The sequence below is a fragment of the Girardinichthys multiradiatus genome, chromosome 21, assembly GCF_021462225.1.
Source record: "Girardinichthys multiradiatus isolate DD_20200921_A chromosome 21, DD_fGirMul_XY1, whole genome shotgun sequence".
Classification (NCBI taxonomy): domain Eukaryota; kingdom Metazoa; phylum Chordata; class Actinopteri; order Cyprinodontiformes; family Goodeidae; genus Girardinichthys; species Girardinichthys multiradiatus.
In genome coordinates, this window is record NC_061813.1 from 30,302,867 (window position 1) to 30,324,169 (window position 21,303).

A 21,303-nucleotide genomic window follows, 5' to 3' on the forward strand; every position below is an offset into this window, starting at 1 on the left:
ATATGTTGTTTTATCCCCTCCTGTTTGGAGACCCCTCTCAGTTGCTATGAAATCTCCCCCCCCTCCTTACATCCCCTCCCCCCTGAGAGACTAAACTCCCAGTCAGAGTGACAGCGGCGTCTGTTCGGGCTTCTTATCGCATCTTATCTATGCCTGGTCCATTTCAAGGGGTGTACATTATGTCACCCATCATTATGCTGTCACAATCTGCTTTTAGGGGTGAATTCTCTCTGAATACATATGTGGATTTAGTCATGTAATGTTGATTGTTTCCTCAGTGTTTTTATTTGTTCTCACTGTGTTTGTGGACAGTCTAAAGATCACTTTGGATGCGCATAGGTGCATGCAGTGATCTGTTTTAGAGGTAATAAATGCAGAGCCTTGCAAAAGGATTTACATCTTTTGAACTTATCCATATTGTCTTGTTTTACAATCATGTTACAACTTCAATGTGTTTAATTGGGAGTTAATGTGTTATACCAACACAAAGTAGTGAATCTTTATGAAGCAGAAGGTAAACAATACTTTGTTTTCAATTGTGGTGTTTATTTGCAATCAGCACCTCTGGGTCACCAGTTTGTAAGATAACCTTTTGTCCCAATTATAGCTGCAAGACTATTATGTTTTCCTTGCAAAACAAGCTCAAGCTCAGTCAAAGCGGATGTAGATCATCTGTGAGCATTAGTTTTCAAGTCTTTCCGCAGATTCTCAATTGGATTTAGGTCCGGACTTTGACTAGGCCATTGTAGCACATATATATACATATATGCTTTGATCTAAATTGCTACATTGTAGTTCTAGCTGCAGGTTTTGCCTATCTCTCAAGTCTTTTGCAGCCTCTAACTCCCAGCTTCAAGCTCGGACATCCGAGACAAATCAAATGCTCCATCTGTTAACTCTGACCAACTTCCCTATCCCTGCGGAAGCATTCCCACAACATAATGCTGCCACCACCATGTTTCACACTGAGGACTTTTTAGTTCAGTTTACATAAATTAAGATACCTGTGTTGTACGTTGTAAGCTTCTGATTCAGAATAATTAAATACATTTGTGTGAAATAAAGGCACACCTGTGGGTGTATTTTAAGAAAACTCCTCAAACACGCTGCTTTCCTGTGTGACTTCATGGAAATCTGCCCAAATATTATGAAGGAAATTGTGGATCTTCACTTTTTGTTGATCCTGGGATACATTTTCCAGATGTTTAAATGTGGCATGCTCCTCTGTTCAAACAATTATTTGCAAGTTTACTCACCGTGTGAATGTTCAGCCATCTTACCGTTCTGGAAAAAAAAAGTTTGTGTATCATACAAGAAGAAAAATGTGTGCATCAACCCCCAGAAAAAGACCTTGAGAAGATACTGGTAAGAGAATGTCACTATCCACAGTGAAACTATTCTTGTACTGACATGGGCTGATAGGCCACCCAGCAAGAAACAAGTCCAAAGCAACATAAAAAGCCAGACTACAGTTTGTAAATAAACTGAGGGACCGAGACCGTATGTTTTTAGAGACATGTTATGTAGTCTGAAAAACGTAAAATTGAGGCTCTTGAGCATAATGACCCGTTTGTGGCGGGGGGAGGAAATCATCCCAACTGTGAAGTATGGGGGTGAACGTATCATGATGTGTGGGTGTTTTGCTGCAGGAGGGGCTGGTGCACTTCAAAAATTAGATGGCATCATGAGGGAAGAACTTTGTGTGGAAAATATCGGTAAAGCTTCGTCAGAAATGGGTCTTCCAAATAATCTTAGGCTCACCTTCATGTTAGAGTTAAATATTTTTAATTACACGGGATTCGACTTTGCAGATACAATCTGTTGTAGTTGAACAGAAACAACCGAAGGTCTGTGTTCTGGGTAGACATTTGCTTTATTTCATGGAAACAGTGTGTGGTTTCATACAATAAACGGAGGCAGGGGGGCAGCTGTTGCCATGAGAATGACAGAAACAGGTGAGAGACCCAGCTGTTCCCTGCCATCATGAAATCTACGTGGGAGACTGTGACACTGTTTGCATTATTAGGGAGATGTTTGCAAGGTTGGAAGTGATATTAATTTACAGTTTCAGTTTCGTATTTTTGTTGAAAGATCAAAGGATTGAGACAAAAAAAGCGTGCTTGATTGTTGTCCGTGCAGTTCACCTTGTTTCTGGCATAGTTCTGTCTTCTCAAAGGAGACAAACAAGACAAATTTCTGCGTTTTTTTTTTTCTCAATGCTTTTTGCCGCCATGAAGGCGACACACCAAACATGTAGAAGAAGGTCATCTATGCATCTGCTGTGTTGCCTTCATTGCTTCACAAGACTTCAAATGTCTCAAAAGCAACTTTAAAACATTAGACAATAAAAATATGGGGAATTGCTTAAGGCTTTTGTTCAGTAACTTATATTTTATGTTACTCAGATAAAAACAAATCATCTTATCTGATAGTACTCTGATAGTGCTTTTAATATATTTTTTTTCTCAGAATGCTAAAGTTGTGTTCGTTGACATCACGAAACTGCTTCAAGCTACCTTAGTTTGATTGATAAAAAGTAGCAAAGTTTTGGCAGAAACACAGAAGGTGTTCTGTTGGTGATCTCTGGTATTTTAGGTCTATATTATGATATTGGTTGAAAGATGTTTTAAGGTAAAGAATTCAAATGGAAGCTTTCTTAATTTTATTATTTAATAACTCATTAGTTCAACTATCTGAGCCCCTCTTTTTGTGTTCCAACCCATTCAGCGTCCTGGTATGCCGTCTGGAGCGAGGATGCCCCACCAAGGAGCTCCCATGGGACCCCCAGGCCCCCCATACGGAGCGAGTCCTGCGGTGCGGCCCGGCCTGCCCTCCCCAGTGATGGAGCCCAGTCGTAAGAGGCCCGCCCCGTCGCAGCAGGTCCAGCAGCAACAGCAGCAGCAACAACAGCAGCAACAGCAAGTCGTTCAGAACCGCGCTAGGAAGTGAGTCCGAACACAGTCCAGATTTAGATCCAGCCACAGCTCTGCATGGCTTTCATACAGGATCACCTACTGTGTCTGCTTTTGTGTGATTTGTAAGCGCTTTAAGGCAACGATAGCTGTGGTTTCACTTAAAATTTAATCCGAAGGAATCTTTGCAAAAAATGAATCCCTACAAAAACCTCCTGGAAACTGATTATTGTTTAGTAGAAGCCCAAAAAATGCTATACAAATAGGGTTAGTAGCTTTCATATTAGGTTAAACATAATTTAATTGACAAAAATCTAGTTAATGCCATAATAATTTATTAGCAGTTGTTATTGACTGTTTTGTTTCGGGCTTATTGAAAAATGTCAGTCCGCAGCAAAATAGGTGTTCTTTCTCCTGACATTGTGTCTCCTTTTTCCATGAAGATTCTTGGTGAATTACTGTTTCTGCTTCACTTTTTGCTTGAGCATCAGGATTGATTGGCAGGGATGTTACCTGAGGCAATGGGTGGGAACTTAACTGAGCATGGCTCACTGTTGTGACGTCTTTTTCTGAAAGGGAACAAATGCTAAGAGCAGACAAAATTATTTCCCCACGAGAAAAGATTTTTGTTGTCTGCTGCATGCAAGCTGTTTGGTCAGGGTGTTACACACATATCTTTGTTCTCCTGTTGTCAGTCTAGACTTCAGACCTTTCTTTCTGACCACTATACAACTGAAATGAGGACTTTAATAAAGTAGAGCATCTAGGTTATAGTTGCTTTTTTCGTGATGGGTGATTTTTAGAATTTCCGACAGCAATTGCAGATGTATGTCTGAATGAGAGCAGCTTTAATTAATATTAATAAATTTATAGTGCAAATATTCTAAAATATTGACTAGTTACGAACTAGTTTAATTAAGGCTTTAGGTTGACAGTTTCAAGCAGTCAGGGTAGGTCACGTCATAATCTTTAGGCTGAGAAAAACAGGATTTAATCAAAAATGTCATAAACCTTTTAATAAATTTTATTTAAAAAAAAGGTAAAACATATTAAATAGCTGATGTCTTGTAACTCGTAACCTTTAACTTTTGTTTTCAGCTGAAAGTAGAGGAGTGTATTTAGCTCTGCTGCTGAAAGATCTCAATAGTGTGAAAAGTATGAATGTAATGAAGGAAACAAAGGGCAGTCCTGCTCATTGCAGTGCGTGCATCTTTAGTGTTTTTCACACCACGATTTTTGAAAAATCTTGAAGCAGAAAAATCAGACTGATCAGATGTGAAACCATTTCTTTTGTCTGCCTTATCTCAGCATCCATTTCAGTCTTTGTTTCCACTTCTCGCACTTGCACATCAGATCTCTCCCACTTATTATCTTGCCTTATTTTGCCTTGCTCACTGCTTTGTTCTTCGTTTTCCTGCCATGCATGATCATTTGAACTTCATGTGTCTCGAAAGGGATTTGTTTTTTATCCCACTTTTCCATCACATTGAGGTGGCTTACACAAAGCTGTCTGCAGGTTTTATTTTGTCTAACACCTGAACATCTGTATGCTTAAACAGACACACATAGAGCTAGTGGATGTGTGTAAGGAGACAAGTGTGTCAGGTGTGGTCATTAGAAAGGCAATCAATAAGCACAGCTCTCCGTTTCATTCTCTCGCTATCTGCAGCCTGATTGATCCACTTACAATTAAGCAGGCTTGTCGAACATTTCAGAGGAAGTGTTGTTCCGCGTCTGGGCTTCAACCCCCAGAGCAGCCTGTCTGGCTGCCGACTCTCTGATCGATGCGCCAATGTGACCTGTTCAGGTGTCTTTGTGTCGTTTGTCTCTTAGACAGTGTGTGTCTGCTGGCAAGCAGGTTGGTGCTCCTCCTCCACCGTGCAGTTCAGACCCCACGCTGCGGCCAGCGGAGGGCGGACCACCTGTGTTTGCAATGTCACTGAGCCCTCTGGGTCTGAGCTGCGCTCTGCAGCTAGAAGCAAAGCTTCTGCTGAAAGAAGCATTTTACCCCAGTTGGCTTTGTGGTGTAAATATTTGGTCTGGGAATTTGGTGCTTTGTTGGATTTACCTTAAATTAATTCTTTAAATCGCTTATTGCCATGGTTTACAATGTACTTCTTACCACTGTGTCCAAACACCTCAACCTTTGTCTTATATGACCATAAAACCTTTCTCCATTAGACATGACAGCAGCTGCAGATTTCAGTCGAACTCAGAGATGACGATTGTGGAACATTTTTGCACCTTCTCAGCCCATGGCTATAGGCGTATTAGGCTTAACATTAAACCCACAGAGGGATGAAGTGAATAACACAAAATAATTGTTATTGGGTGTAATATATTTTGCAGCAAATTAACGTTTTGTCCTCAAGGATGATGTGTTAGAAGCAGGGAAAATGGGCAACATAAAGATTTGAGTGGGTTTCACAAGTTTTGAACCAAGGTGTTAGACGACTGGGTCAGAGCATCTCCAAAGCTGCAGCTCTTGTGGAGTGTTCACAGCCTGCTGTGGTCAGTGTCTACCAAAATGGTTTATGTATGGAATGGTGGTGAACCAGCGAAAGGGTCAATAATACAACGACACAGTGTTGCTCTAGAGTGGTTCATATCTTATTTAATGGAGAGATGTTTTTGTGTGCTGTCCTCTGTAGTGCCTATTACATGTGGAGTACCTCAGGCCTCTATATTTGGCCCTCTTCTCTGTTCTTTTTATTTACTTCTCGGATCAGTTCTACAGAAATATGGTATTGCTTTACATTTCATGCTGATGACACCAAAATTTATGTCACTACAACAGACAGAAAAAGCAGTACTCTGTAAATCACCTTCAGGAATGTATTGCAGAAATCAAAGTATGGATGTCGCTAAATGTTTTGCATTATGATAAACAAAACACTGAGGTGTTGTTTAACATTATTTTGAGAGTTATTTAATGCTTTTTATTACAACTTGTTTAGATTACTGCAGTGCTCTTTATGTTGGACTGAGCCAGTCATTAATTAATCGACTTCAACTGGTTCAAAATGCTGCTGCACACTCTTTAACTGATACTAAAAAACAAAACCGCATCACTCCTGTTTTGGCATCACTACATTGGCTTCCAGTTCGTTTCCGGATGGAGTTTAGAGTTCTTTTATTTGTTTTTAAATGTTTACATGGTCTCGCCCCTCAGTATCTGTGTGACCGGATCCAGCTGAATACTACCTCACGCTCTCCCAGGTCGGCAGATCACTTACTGTTGGTCGTCCCAAAGTCAAAGGAGGCTGAGAGGTGTTCAGTCGCTGTCTCCAAACTGTGGACCTGCCTTTGCAAATCAGACAAGTCGAACTCATTTCCTTGTTTTAAATCTCCTTTTAAAACACTTTTTTTTCTTTGGCTTTTAACTCAGTTTAAGATTTTGGCTTTTATTGTTTTATTAACTGGTCATTATTGTTGCTGTTTTTATTGATTTTATGCTTGCTGGAACTTTGAAGTTTTTGTGATTTACTTTGTTCTGCTATCAGTGTACAGCACTTTGTTCATCTGTGTTGTTTTTAAAGTGCTTTATAAATAAAGGTTTATTTTATTGTATAAATGAGAAGCAAGGGCTGACTCAATCAAATAGACAAGCAAACGTAGCTGAAATGGTCCAAGGCGTAAATACTGGTTCTGATAGAACAGTGTCAAAATGCACAATGCATATCAGTTTGGTGCATAATGGGCTACATGCACACCTCAGCACACCACTGAAAACAGCAAACCTGGGCACATGAGCTATGGAGAAAGGTGATCGGGTTCAAATTTACATTTCTTTTTCATCATATGTCTGACCGAATTCATTTATTTCTCCTCCATGGGGGAGTCCTGGCACCAAGACGCAGTGACCCCCAGCCCCGGTCCTCAGGGGCCACTTTCATGCATGTTTCAAATGTTGCCCTGCTTCACCTCAACTGATTCAAATGGCCATATTACCTCAGTATGCCTGCAGGTTCTGCAGAAACATGTCAATGACCCATTCATTTAAATTTGGTGCAGTACGAAGGGCCCTTAAGACCAGGGTTTGGTAGAACACTGCTTTGTGGAAGGAGGGCAAGCAGGTGGAGACAGTGTGATGCCTTGACTCCTGTCATTCATGTGGATGTTTATTTGAGACTTACCACCAGCTTAAGCATTGCTGCAGACCATTCTCTGATGGCTGTGGAATCGGAAGGATTAAACATTCTGATACAAGAAAAAAAATGCTAAAAAATTGTTTGAGGGCCACAATAAGTTTAAACTTGGCCTCCAAATTCCCTTGAACATCTTAGGGGAAAAAAAGGCTAGATCTATGGAGAATTTAAAAGCCTTGACGGGTCATGGTTCTTTTGGTACTGAAACACGGGTATGAGGCAGGTGATCATAATTTTATGTCTGATTTGTGATTTTAAAACTGGTTTCTTTGAGAACTATAATAATGCTACTTCTTCAGTAGTTTTGAAAACTAGGTTTGCTGGAGTCTTGGTTGTTCTGCATTGTTCTTGAATCCCCTGACCAATGTTTGGGTGGATGGGAAGATGAGTAAAACCTTAAGAAGTTTGGGATTTCAACAGGACAGTGATCCCTGAAACACTTCATAACACATTTTGGGAATGGATCAACCAAGGTTCTGGAACTATCTTCCCAAAGTCTGGGCCTTAATCCTGTTGAACATTATTGGACCATACCTTAAAGCTGGTATGGGTCATGAAACCGACCAGTCAAACATGCAGCCAGTATTATGACTGAAGCCTGATGATGGATAAAAGACATGTGTGGTCCTGATGGACATTTATAAAAAATGTTAGTGTGGGTGTATGCATAAATGTTACCTTGTATGTATAATTTTGACCCTGTAAGGATAAGAGACCTTCCACCTTAAAAAAACGTATTAGAAATGATTAAAATTAAGGACATTCTTTTCAATGTGTGCAAACTTAAACATACTGACGAATGTGTTTCTGCATAAAGTCATTTTAAAATAATTTTGGCAAACAATTTCCTCTGAATGCAGTATACTGTAAAGCAGAGGCTGCTAGGAAATAATGATGCTGAATACATTTGTCCATGAAAATGTCACTTCAGGACACCTATTTCTACTGTATTTATTCCCAGAAAATGTAAGGGGTTGTGTGTTTTTCCCAAGGTTTTCAACTAGTAGTAAGTTTAGACTCCCAGTATGTTACAAACCGTTGAGTTATATGTACAGGTGGTTGTTTTTCTGCAGCTGTAGTGTTCTGAGAGGTTCACTCTTTCTGCTAAAGTATGCATGATGTCTTCATCTGCACCACATGTTCATCACTGCATCAAGCTGACTTTAAGAAATGAGCCGAACCAGAGGGAAACTTTCTGCTCTAATTCACCCTCCTCCCTGTGATCTCCACACTCAGTGTTTGTCTCTATCAGTGTATTGTCTGTCTCTGTGTGTGAAGCATGGTTGTTTTGGTTCACTGAGAAACACCGCTGAATGAGCGTGTCCCTCAGACGAGCAGGACGCCTCCCAGGTCCTCCTCCGCTGCACGAGCATGGACACAGTTACTCTCCCATCACAGTGCCTGGCCTTGTCCCCGTCGTAAAGTTTACACCTACTAACAGACCCTTGAACTTCACACATGTCCAACATATACAGATATAAAAAAATAATAATAAGCCGACAGGTGTTTCCCCTCTATGAGTAAATGTGTTTCTCGCCATAACACTAATCGGACAACCTTCGAATCCTCACCAATTCATAGGAAGCCAGTCGGATTTCCCGGAGCCAGCGAGATGCCAGCGAGGCAGATGGACATGAGAGAGCCCCAATCAGATCCCACGCTTGGATCAAAGTAGGAGTTTATTCTGCTGCATGCCCCTTTTCTTTCTTTTGATGACTTTGGCGTTTTTTAGCCACTTACCTGAGCCCAGCAACCCCCATGAATGAAGTAGTCTGGCCAAACGCACGTGCAGGTTGAGAGGGCACCCCCTTTTAAACTGTAGTAGTGCATGCCTTGGCCTGGAGCATGGCATGATGGGACCAGCCTCCTATTCAGGCAGTGTAAATTAGCAAATTGTTTGTGTTTCCTTTTTTAATTCCCTTCTGGATAATATAATTCTCCCTGCAGTGGGCTTGTTGTAGTATTTGGCATGCTGATAGAACTACTGCTTCACGTAGTGCTGCAGTGCTCTCTGACAAAAAAAATGTAAATAAAATCTGCGTTGCGAAAAAAAAAGTTTCTGAGCCCCCGAAAAGTACAAAGCATTTTTGGTGTAGTATATTGTGTAATTGTAATAGTTATAATATTTAATATTTCCCGATTTTGATTAGATTTTTGAGAATTTATGTAATAATCAAAATGAAGGATGTTCTGGTCAAGATTTTTGGTCCCTGATACCAATCCAAGGGATTTAGGATTAGGCATTTGCCAATACTGAGTCCGGATCTGATACTATATTAAAGTTAATATTATGAATATAAGTGAAAACTTAGTAGCAATAAAGTGCAATAATAGAACACACTACATTAGTATTGTGATTGTGTTCAACGTACCTCCGTCATCCGTGACATTCTGGACGCTGTAGTGTTCATTTTTCCTGACCGTGACCGATATTTTGTCCCAACTGATGTCTCTGCAAGTCAGCCTCAGAATGCAACTCCAACACGTTAACTATGGTAACAAAGTGGCTATAACAACATGTCACTTACAATGTGCATAGCTTTACCATTTGTTTCAAAACTTATTTGACTCGACACATGAAGCTAAAGCCTATAGTCTTTAGTGTCTCACTCCTGCTAATGATATTTTCATGCAGGGCTGTTTGCAGAAGTGCTAGGCTAACGTTATAGCATGTTCACGCTCTGATTTGATATGACTCGATGATGATTCAGCTAATAGCGTATTTAACTGTTTGTCCAATAAATTGTGTGCTCCTAGAACTTGAAGCAAAGTTGTTCACCTGTTTCTTGAACACTTTGATTTAAATATCGTAAAATTTAATGACTGATGTTTCAGTTGCTCTCTGTGCAGGCTACATTTATTTTTATAACTTCCCATCTATCAGCTGTAGATTATTATGAATCTATTACCATTTAAATGTGTTAAGAATCACGATGGAACAAAATTAGAGGCATAGGTCTACCAACATTTGGAAAAACAACCATGTTTTTAGAGTCAAGTATCAAGATAGAAAATCAGTTTAAAAGCAGCCAAGGTCAAATTCAAAGAACGTAAGGGTAGGGGGTGACCTTTAGCAAGAAATAAAATGAGCTCACTCACAAATTATGGAGGTATTGTATATATTTAATACTTTTTTCAAAAAAACGTTTTTGACTTTGTACCTTTTTTTGAATAAATATGTTCTAAAAGTCTGCTAAATAGATAAGCAATATTGATGTTATATTATACAATGTCATTATTTAACAAAATGTAAGCTGCAGATGCAGTGTTTGTAAAAATGAATGCCAGTGGTTTTTATTGATATATGTCATATGGGCAGTTGCCCAAGGTGGCATTAGAAAGGGTGCTGCAAAAGCAGCATAAAAAATTAATGAAATTATCTGTCAGTTTACTATTTCTTTCATGCATGTGCAGTCAGTGGAGAGCTGGCACCACCTGCATGCTGCTGAGAAAGGGAGACCATTTTACGTGATTTGTGCACTTTTGCAAGAACCGCCACTGATGTGTGGAAAGTAGTTTTTCCCGCTAATTTAGCAGCTTCTAAAACCACATTTCCCAACAATAACCTGACATGTGATTGGGCTATTTTTAATTTCTAATCTTTAAATATAAAATTTATTATAGCCAGATTTACTCTATCCAATATAAGCTGTAGTTATTTTGGATAACTACCCCTATAGTGGTAATCACAGCTACTGATATTCACTCAATCAATCAAACAAACGCATATGATCAGCAATTCCTATCTGCTACTCACCCTCTCAGGTTGGTGTCCCTGTGGGTTTGTTAGACACTGCTTCTGCATATTTGCATAATAACTGTTAAATAAATCATAACATGCTGTAATATTTTATGCATTATTGCTTATCGAAGGTAAACTATTGATTTACTTATTAAGCATCGCCATAGTTCTGTTGTGTGCTGATGCTTAAAACTTTACTACTAGTTAACTTTTTACCATCACTGCGGGTTGGCTTTGTACAGTGGCTTGCAAATTATTTATCCCCTTTAGACGTTGTTTTATATAACAGTACAGCCACAAGCTTAATACATTTTAATGGGGCTTTATGTAAAATACCAACACAGATTGATGCATAATTGTGAAGTGAAAGGAAACTGATATGTTGTTTTCAAAATGTTTTGCTATTTAAATTCTGAAAAGTGTGGTGTGCATTTGTATTAAGTCTTTTGCTGCAGTTACAGCTGCAAGAGTTTTGGGGTATGCCTCTACCTTTAGACATCTACATATTAAACATTTTCACCAATTCTTCTTTGCAAAATAGCTCTGGCTCAGTTATATTGGATCTGCCATCAATCTTCAAGTCTTGCCTCACATTTCCAGTTACATTTAGGTCTCTGTACATTGATTAGACCATTGGTACAAATACATATACTTTAATCTAAACCATTCCACTGCAGTTCTTTCTGCATGATTAGAGCTGTTTTCCTGCTGAAAGGTGAACCTCCACCCAGGTCTCATGTCTTTGGCACCCTCTAACTGGTTTTCCTCAAGGATTACCGTGTGTTTAGCTCTATCTATCTTCCCATTTACTCTGATGTGCTTCCTTGTCCCTACTGAAAAAAAGAATCCAAACAGCATGGTAGCCCAAAACGTTCAACTTTGGTGCCATCTGACCAGAACACCTTCTTCCATGTTTGCTGTTTCCCCTACATGGCTTGAGGCAAACTGAAAATGGGATTTAGTTTCACTTTCTCCTTGACTCTCTTCCATACAGGCCAGATTTGTGAAGTGCACAAGTAATTGTCAATAGTTTCCCCACCTAAACTTATCTCTACAGCTCATCCAGAGTTACCACAAGTCTACTGGCTACTGCTGTGATATCCTGACTTGTCATTTTACTGTAGATGGACGGCCACTTGTGCCATACTCGTTCCATTTTCAGATGATGGTGATGTGTGGGATGTTTAAAGCTTTATAACCTAAGCCTGCTTTAAACTTCTCTACACCTTTCTCACCGACCTGACTGCTGTGTCCCTTGTTTTTCATGATGCTGTTGGTTCACTAATGTTTTCTAACACCTGCAATTAAGTTACAAACAGATGGACTCGTTTTATTTGCAATAGGTTGTACTGGATGTTATTTAAGGGAATTAGAATGAACAGGGTATATAAAGATGCACACTGCACTTTTGTGGGTGAAATATTTGGGTGAAACATTTCGAAAACTGCGGATGATTTTCCATCCATTTCACATATATGCACTACTTTGTGTTGGTGTAAAATGAATTGTGAAAAAGGTCAAGAGGTGTGAATACTTTTACAAGCCACTGTATAAAGTATGCAGCTTCACAGAAAGGTTATATCTGCAGCGATAAAGATAGGTTTAGTTCATCTTGAGATGACGAGTTATTCTGATTTGCTGTTTTTGCAGTGTCGTGCTACCTAGTTGTTATTAGATGCTGTCTTTTTGCAGACACCAACAACTTGCATGAGCTGCGCTGCCTATACATGTATCAAGGTGCCCACAGATGTCTTTTTTAGCAAGCAAAGGAAACTGTAGTATAACTAGTTTTGTTTTGTATTTTTAAAGTGCATCAGTTAAGCAGATTTATTTTGTGTTCCTTTCCCATTCTCGGTAAGTTATAACAAAACAAACCCCATGCCTGAAATTAATAAATCAGTGAGCGTACACACACACATATCCTCTGTGGTGAAAACAGCGGAGACTCTGCATTCCTTAAAAGCTTTCGAACACACATCCCGTCACCGTCCACGTCCTGCAGCATCAGTGATTCTGCAGTGTGTTGTACATCTGTCTGTATGAGTTGTCATGAATACGTATCAGGTGAGAGATGTGTGATGTGAGACTTTTTGGGCTGTTAGAGGCTCTCGCTCCCCAGGTGGACGGCCGAATTTTTAGTGAGCGAGCACACACACACACACACACACACAGCTGGGATGCTGGGGTGCTGGATATGGCCCAGCATTTTAGCAGATGGCCTGGGTGCTACGCTATCAGTCACCATAGTAACATGCTCTCTTTTTCCTCTTTCTCTCTGTCTTTCTCTCCCTGTCTCTAGTGCTAAGAGAAGGAAAATGGCAGACAAGATTCTTCCGCAAAGGGTGAGGCTGGATATATATTTACCTTTGTTGTTCTGTTATTTTTTTCTGTCTGTTTGTCTTTTTATCTTTTGTGTGTAAAGCAAAAGAAAAGAAAATTATCCTGATTGCTTTTTGATGGCCAAGGTTTCTTGGAAAGTGCAGAGGGCCGGATCATTATTTGTTATTTCCCAAAATGAGAAGAGAGAGGACGGGCGGAGTGATGAGAAGTTTTCTTCAGGGTTTTATCATGTTATACGGATGGGTGCTCATTGATTTACACTGTAGTTGTCGGCCTTAAATCCAAACATATGAAGAAGTGAAAGAGGCAGCAGATGAATCATGTTCCCACAGGTGAGTGTGTATCATTTGAGGTGGGCATTTTCATCCTGTGCTCTCAGTTTTCCCGTCAACTACGTAAGTTCTGGCCGCCCATCCATGCTGCTAAATGTGCAGAGGTCTGTTGGACTATGAACGTGCAGGCTCAAGTCTTAAACCCCTCTGACATTACCCAGACAGAGAGATAACGGCTAGCGTGGCATGGCATGGAGCGGCACTCCTGACAATTAGTCAGGCATGGGTAATGTCTGCTAAACTCCTCCACCAGCTCGGCGTCTCGGCCCGGTAGATAAAGAAGGAATGAGAGGGAACAATGAAGGCAGGAAAACATAAAAGAAGCAGCAGGGAGGGAGGATCGGGAGCTGGAGGAGTGTGTGTGCACAGTTTGGTGAGCAGCAGCAGCAGCCCTTGATGCTGTGAGGACTTTCATCAGTATGTTAATGCTTGAGTTCTGGCTATTTGACTGCACAGTCTGCATCTCATTCTGATCACCTGGTGGATGCTGTGTAGCCCCCAGTAATGATGGACAGAGCTGTGGTTTTAAGTTAGTAAAATATTTAATTTTAACTCCAGCTTATGTTGCTACTGCAAGGAAATGTTATCTCATTTATACCACAGAGAAGTGCAGAGGTGTTTGCTTGCTTGCATATTTCTTCAGATTTTCTTTTTGGCACACTTGTTAAAATGTTTGAGATAATCTAACACACTCTCATATCAAACAAAGATACCTCAAGTAAATACAATATCATTTTTTAAATGATGATTTAATTTATCAAGAAAAAAGTTATCCAACCCAACATGGCTCTATGTAAAACCAAAACAAAAAGATTACTGGTGTCCCACCCTTGGCAGCCACAGCTCTCATTGTTTGTAAAAACTGGCAATGAGTGTCTTACATCACAGTGGAAATGTTTTAGCCCCCTCTTCTTTGCAGAATTGTTTTATTTCAGTCCCACTGGAGGATTTTTGAACATGTTTAAGATCATACCGCAGCATATCAATTTGATAAAAGTCCGGTCTTTGACTAAGCTGCTCCAAAACCGTAATTTGGTTTTTTGTTATTTTTTGAGCTATTCTGAGGGGAATTTGATAGTGTGTGCTTCTGAGTCATTCTCCTGCTGCATAACCCAAGTACTTTTGAGCTTACGGTGACAAACTGATGGCCGTACATTCTCCTTTAGGTCTTTCTGGTTGGAGAACAGAATAATTATTTTCATCAATTAAAGCAAGGGGTCAAGGTCTAAAACCATCATGGTGTCATTTGTAACAATATGCATACCTCCTAAAAGTTTTAACTTTTGTCTGATGAGACCTCAGAATGTGTTCCTAAAAGTCCCTTTACTTTTTTTGAAATGTCACTGCAGTCTAAGGTTATAATCTTGTCTTGGGTAATGATTTCCTTTCCTTTAGCCACTTTAGCATGATTTCTACAGAGTCCTAACATTACCTTACAAACCATTTGCTCTAAATCAGCTGCATCTCTTGTGCTTCATAGATCAAGTTTTGCCCTAAACACAGCAACATTCTTTAGCTTTAGCCATATAAGGTAACCATGCTAAAGAGAATGACATTTTTGACTATATTAGCTAACACATATTAGCTAATGTAAGAAGGACATGTTTTTTTTTTCCAAAAATCTGTTTAATAACATACCGTAAATTAATTACATAAACCGCATATTTGTTAGTGTTGTTTGTGATATTCAGTTACACTTGTATTAGCTAAGACATGCTAGCTAAAGCGTTGTTATCTATAGATATATACATATCTATAGATATCGCTTTAGACAAAATGCCATGTTTATTCCAACATTAGAGCACATAAACTGATAAATTGAAACATAAGGGCCTAAACCTCAGCTTACTAAACCTAGCAACATTTTTGAGTTAGCAAGGCTATACTAGCTAACACATTTTAGCTAATGTAAGAATGAGCCTCTAAAAGAAGAAATTGGAGAAAGAGGACCTAAAAAATTGTTTAAAACATACAATAAGGCAGTTGTCCATCATCATTGTGTTAACATTGGTCATTGTTATGGCCTGTGAGATACAGGACACCAGAATGCAGACCAGAAGGCAGAATGACGGTAAGTGCAAAAGATTTAATAACAAAAAAACTCACTCACTACAGGAGGCAGGAACAAAACAAACGGGCAGGCTAGACAGGCATGGCATGATCAAAAAACAAGACATGAGCATGAAAACTAGACATGAGCATGAGAACAAGACATGAGAATGAGAGATGTTTCCACGATGTACAACTGAACAGGAGTGTATATATGGAGTGAAAACCAGGTGGAGCAAGGAGACAGATTAACTTGGACAGGTGAACCGAATAAACTTAATTGACAGACAGAACAAAACGTGGCTGCGGCAAAAACACAGACTCTAATAAACAAACAAAACCAAACTTGACAAAACATGAACAAGACGACAAAACTAAAGCATGACCAGGAAAATAACAGAAGCATGATTCAAAATCTAAGAAGAATAATAACAAAAGAACGAGTCAAAACCTTAACTGTGAAAAACATAAGAAAAAACCAAACAACCCCAAATCATAAGTCAAATTGGATTACATATTACATATTAGCTAATTGTCAGTCCAGTTTTTCAACAAATAATAAGATATTACAGCATTTAGTTACCATTTTTAGCTCGTTTAGCTAACATCTTCTGCTCCTTTTTAACAAGAAAAAAGGAATAAAATGTATTTTCCAACATTATTTAAGGGGACTGTAACAAGGCGCCGTTTTGCGGTTGGATTTGTAGTGGAGATGAAGGCTGAGGCAGAGTTTGGTGGTATTTATTTGTCCACATTTGGCACAATTTAGTGGACAATTAAAGGCATGTCATGCCTTCCATCAGCAACAAAAATCTCATTTAGCTTTATTTTTCAAACCTGGACCTCAAGGCACACTGCCCTGCATGTTTCAGATGTTTCTCTGCTTTAACACACCTGATTCAGATGATTGCAGCAGTTCAGCAAAAGCCTGTTAATCAGCAATCAATTGAAATGTGGTGTGCTGACCCAGTGAAACATCTAAAACATGCAGGACAGTTTGCCTTGAGGACCAGGGTTGAAAAACACTGTTCTACTGACAAATGGCAGCCTTAAATAGACTCAGCTGATAAAGGACTAAACCATTATTACCTCACAGGGAAGTTTACCAAGTATCATCATCCATCTAAATAAAGTGCTAGTTAAAGCGCTATTAATAAAGTGCTGGGGTGTTCATAAAGTGCTGCACGAATTACCATGTCTCTGTAACGAAGGCCTATTTGTTACAGGGACACAGAATTGCGCTAAACATCATGCGAATCCCATAAAGGACGGCTTGTTTGCTTAATATTTTTCACAATAATTACATATTTGAAGAATCTTCCACTTTTCAATTAATTGTGTAAAATGTTGTTTTATTCAAATTTCACAATTCTTTCCCCTGAGCAGATCCGTGAACTGGTACCTGAATCTCAAGCCTACATGGATCTACTGGCTTTTGAGCGCAAACTGGACCAAACCATTATGCGTAAACGCGTGGACATCCAGGAAGCACTGAAGAGACCAATGAAGGTAAAGAAAAATAATCCTCTCAAATTTACCCCTTTCAGTTTTTTCATCCATTTATGGCAAACCTCAATTTTCAATTGTGATTTAGTTTTATTTGATACTAATCTGGGCTCCTGATTGTGCCCTTGTGTCAGCAGCAAAAGCGTAAACTAAGGCTCTATATTTCCAACACGTTCAACCCAGCTCGTCCTGATGCTGACGACTCAGATGGCAGCATTGCATCATGGGAGCTGAGGGTAGAGGGGAAGCTGCTGGATGATGTGAGTTTTATGTATTGTATTGGTGTTAGACTTTTCTTTTATCCACACAAATTAATTTGTGGGTCAAATGGCTGCTTATCATATACAAGATTTAAATCTGAATTTAGTTGTAAAAACCGTGCTGTTATTTAAACTAAGAGCTCTTCTGGGCTCTCCTTGGGCCTCAGTTACAGTTTATAATGATGTACGGAAATGACTTTGTATTGGTTCAGAGTATAAAATGACAAAGTGATGAGAAGAGTGTTTTAAGATGAAGGGCAAAATGATTGGTCATGTGCCATAATCTCTGACATTTGCAGCAGTGGAAAGCTCTATGTTTTAAAACCCACAAACATTTTTAGTGAAGCTCAGAGGAAGTGGACCATGAGAACGACTGCTGTCTTATTTTCATTCTGATCTCACACAGGACCTTGTGGTTTCTCTCAAGTAATGATGCTTAAAGCACAGATGTGACGAGTGCATTTAGTCAATTTTAAGATCCTGAAGATTAACCGACTACCTCCGTCTGTTTGTCCTGCAGCCGGGGAAGCAGAAAAAGAAGTTTTCTTCATTTTTCAAGAGCCTTGTGATCGAGCTGGACAAAGAGCTGTATGGTCCGGACAACCACCTGGTTGAGGTCAGCAAGAATCAGGGTGTCTTTACAGCGCCCAAAAGGAAGATCATGCATGTGATCACTTCTTTATCTGCACTCAAAGTGATTGTAAAGATCTGACATTTTTGACAAAACTAACTAATAAACAGCATGTTCATTTACTGGTTTAGAGTACAATGGAAAAAAATAACAAAAAAAGCAGATGTTAACCTTCTGATGAATCTGTCATTTCAGCAAAAACACTCACTGAAAAATTAAGAGAGCTTTGAAAAAAATAAGTTTTACAGCTTCTTGAGGAAAGTTCTTTAAAAAAATAAACCCTTTTCTGTCCTTTTACAGTGCCGTCAAAGCAACGCCCCTATTACTTTATTGCTTGTTTTTTTTATTTCTCTATTAAACGATAATGGCAACAAGCCAGAGATTAACATGTTCACCCCATCTGATCTAACCGTAAGGGACCCAGTCAGGCAGCATTAGCACAATCTGTGCTTTAACAGTAATGTCAAGCTAAAACTCAATATTTTCCACACCAAATATTTTACTCGTCTGTTGGAAGAAGTCAACTACTGCAAAACAGGACTCTGTTTTACTTAAAAATGAGTCACGATGGAACGTCTACGGCACCGACTCGCTCAGCTACTTGCCAGGAATAAACTCTGGAAAACTGACACAATTCTCATGTGTTAACTGAAAGTATAGAAAGAAGGTGGTCTGCCTGACACTACAAGGCTGCCAGCAGAGGCTCAAGGAAGTCAAGAAATAGTTCTGCTCATAACACCTCCTTAAAACCACAACTTATTGCTGTTTCACTTTGCTTATAAATGTGAAACCAAGGACATGTGGTTGAACGTCAACCTGGATGGTTGTTGTCTCACTTTACTGATGCTGACTTTGAAATTAAACGATACACAAGACATGGTTCACACAACGATGTCCAGAAGTATTGTAATACTTTAAAGTGGTCTTGATAAATCCTCCAGGTTTCCTAAAGGTCTTTAAAAAGTTTAGGGGGATTTTGACTGCTTTTTGAAAATGTTCCATTTATGGTTTCTCAGCAGAACGGCCTATTCTGTGTGCTTAAATAAATTACATAATTGGAGATCAACAGATGTTGTTTTGGGTCATATGTTTAAGAAATAGGAGTGAAAAATCTTGCAGTTGCTCTTTAGTTGATCATCTGTGGTCATTTTTAAGTTATCTTTATATTTTTACAAAGAAATAGGAGCAAATTGTTACTTTGTGACAGGCAGGATTTAAAACTAGTTCCCCCCCAACCAAAAAAAACATTGAAGGAACTGGACAGAAAGTTAGTTAAAAGATCTTCAGGAAGCCTGAGATAAAACATTTCAAAACATTACAAGAAAGTTTTACTTTTCATAGATAAGCACTCAAATCCATCCATCCCTACATCATCTTATAGATGAGTGACAGACTATCACCTAAAATCTCTTGTAAGGTGTTGTAATGTGAAAATAAGTTTAAAAAGTTAAAGGGATATGACAATTTTTACCGTAGGCAGAGAAAATGCGACGCATCCGATGAGAGAATTTAATTTCAGTCATTAGACACTCGAGACTCGAACATTTTTGAGAACGCTCCAATTCAAAAATCCATCGCACAATCCTGAATATGACAGAAATTATGTGTGTACAAGTCATGTCTTTTCTGCAGTATTACCTTTTTGTGAGAATATGAAAATGTGAACTTTTTCTTGAACCAATAGCAGGTTAGCCGTACATTAGCTTTAAATTCTCCTTTTGCTCCATTTGGGCCACGTTCACAGCTTCTTGAAGAACTTTTTCAATTACCGAAAGACAGCTTATCTGTGCTGCATTAATCACTGAATTGGACTTTCCACCCCATGTAGTCAAGGTCAATGATAGTTTCCTTCATTGAAAATTCCCATTTTGCCATGTCTTGGTAAATGTTGAGGAACAATGATCCCATCTTGCCTGCTCCTGGTCCTGCTCCTCGTTGGTTAAATGGGAAATGAAGCAGAATAAGAGGTAGAGCGGGCCGCCTGCCTTCTTCAGAATGCAGGTTGTTTCAATATCCAAGATGGAGAAAATGGCTGCTTGGTCATTATAAAGAACCAGCAGCTGCCCTTCACTATACAGCTCCATAAAAGTGAGCCGACGTTAAACAATAAAAAACAAATCTACTTCAGGAGTTTCAGAGTGAAAATGACGGTCTCTCAAGGTTCTTTTTTTGTTATCAACCCAGCACTCAGGTGCTTCTCTTTAAGTGATTTTCAGTCAAAGGAATTTCATCCCTACCTTGAGGTGCATTCAGTGTTAAATCTGTTCTAAGAGACTCAGCCATTGGTTGAAGGAAAAATGTGGAGAAATACTGCTTGCCAATGGGCTGCATGGTTTTTATTTTGTTTTATGCTTTAAAATGAATCTAAAACTGTTTTAATAACATCTGGATTTAGACAGAAAAGAAAGATGAAACTGAATCTTAATGAAATCTCTTTATTATTAGTTTTCTGCACTTGATTTATCCTGAGTTCCCTGCAAACACACTTTCATCTAATTTCTATTTTTTGGGCTGTGAGGCAAAAACAAACCCCCTAAAACCAGATTCATAAACCTGTTTTGCTGGAGGACATAAAATCCTGGTTAAACTTCTGCTATATTGTGTTTTTTCTTCATGCTGTGCATGACTGCTTTAGAGATATTTAACCTTTTACCAAACAAGCTGCCTGTCAAGATCAGTGCTGGACACGTCATCTTATAATGGTGAAAACTTTCCACTGTGTTGTAGCTGCTTATATACTGCCTGGCCCGAAAAATAAGTCACCACCAAAAACAGGTCACACACACTGATTACGGCTCGCATTCGCTGTGGCATTGTTTCGATAAGCTTCTGCAATGTCGCAAGATTTATTTCCACCCAGTGATGCATTCATTTTTCACCAAGATCTTGCATTGATGATAGTAGAGTCTGACTGCTGCTCAAAGCCTTCACCAGCACATCCCAAAGATTCTCAATGGAGTTAAGGTCTGGACTCTGTGGTGGCCGATCCATGAGTGAGAATGATCTCTCATGCTCTCTGAACCACTCTGTCACAATTCAGTCCGATGAATCCTGGCATTGTCATCTTGGAATATGCCCGCGCTATTAAGGACAGAAAAAATCCACTGATTAAATAACCTGGTCATTCTGTATATTCAGGTAGTCAGCTGATCTCATTCTTTGGGTTCATAATGTTTCTGAACTTAGACCCAACCAACTGCAGGAACCCCAGATCATTGCACTGCCCCCACAGGCTTGTACAGTAGGCACGATGGGTGCATCTTTCCACCTGCATTAAAGATAATCACCCATGCAGTAATTATCCAATAGGAGGTCCGGACCTACTTGCTTCATTACGTCCAGGTGGTCACTTTTTTTTGGGCCAGGCAGTTTATATTTATCCT

At 39.3% G+C, this 21,303-nt stretch overlaps 1 protein-coding gene across 5 annotated transcripts in view; it reads left to right on the forward strand.

Moving 5' to 3' along the window:
• The window catches only part of smarcd3b (SWI/SNF related, matrix associated, actin dependent regulator of chromatin, subfamily d, member 3b), a 59,763-nt gene that overhangs the window by 26,980 nt on the left and 11,480 nt on the right, over positions 1-21,303 (forward strand). For 2 of the 5 annotated variants that reach the window (XM_047350364.1, XM_047350362.1), the window contains exons 2-7: positions 2,728-2,945; positions 8,642-8,731; positions 13,102-13,144; positions 16,910-17,032; positions 17,164-17,289; positions 17,810-17,905. In XM_047350364.1, coding sequence (XP_047206320.1) covers positions 2,728-2,945; positions 8,642-8,731; positions 13,102-13,144; positions 16,910-17,032; positions 17,164-17,289; positions 17,810-17,905 — 696 coding nt within the window. The remainder of the gene's footprint in view (positions 1-2,727; positions 2,946-8,641; positions 8,732-13,101; positions 13,145-16,909; positions 17,033-17,163; positions 17,290-17,809; positions 17,906-21,303) is intronic. The other 3 variants (XM_047350363.1, XM_047350366.1, XM_047350365.1) reach the window with 3 other exon arrangements.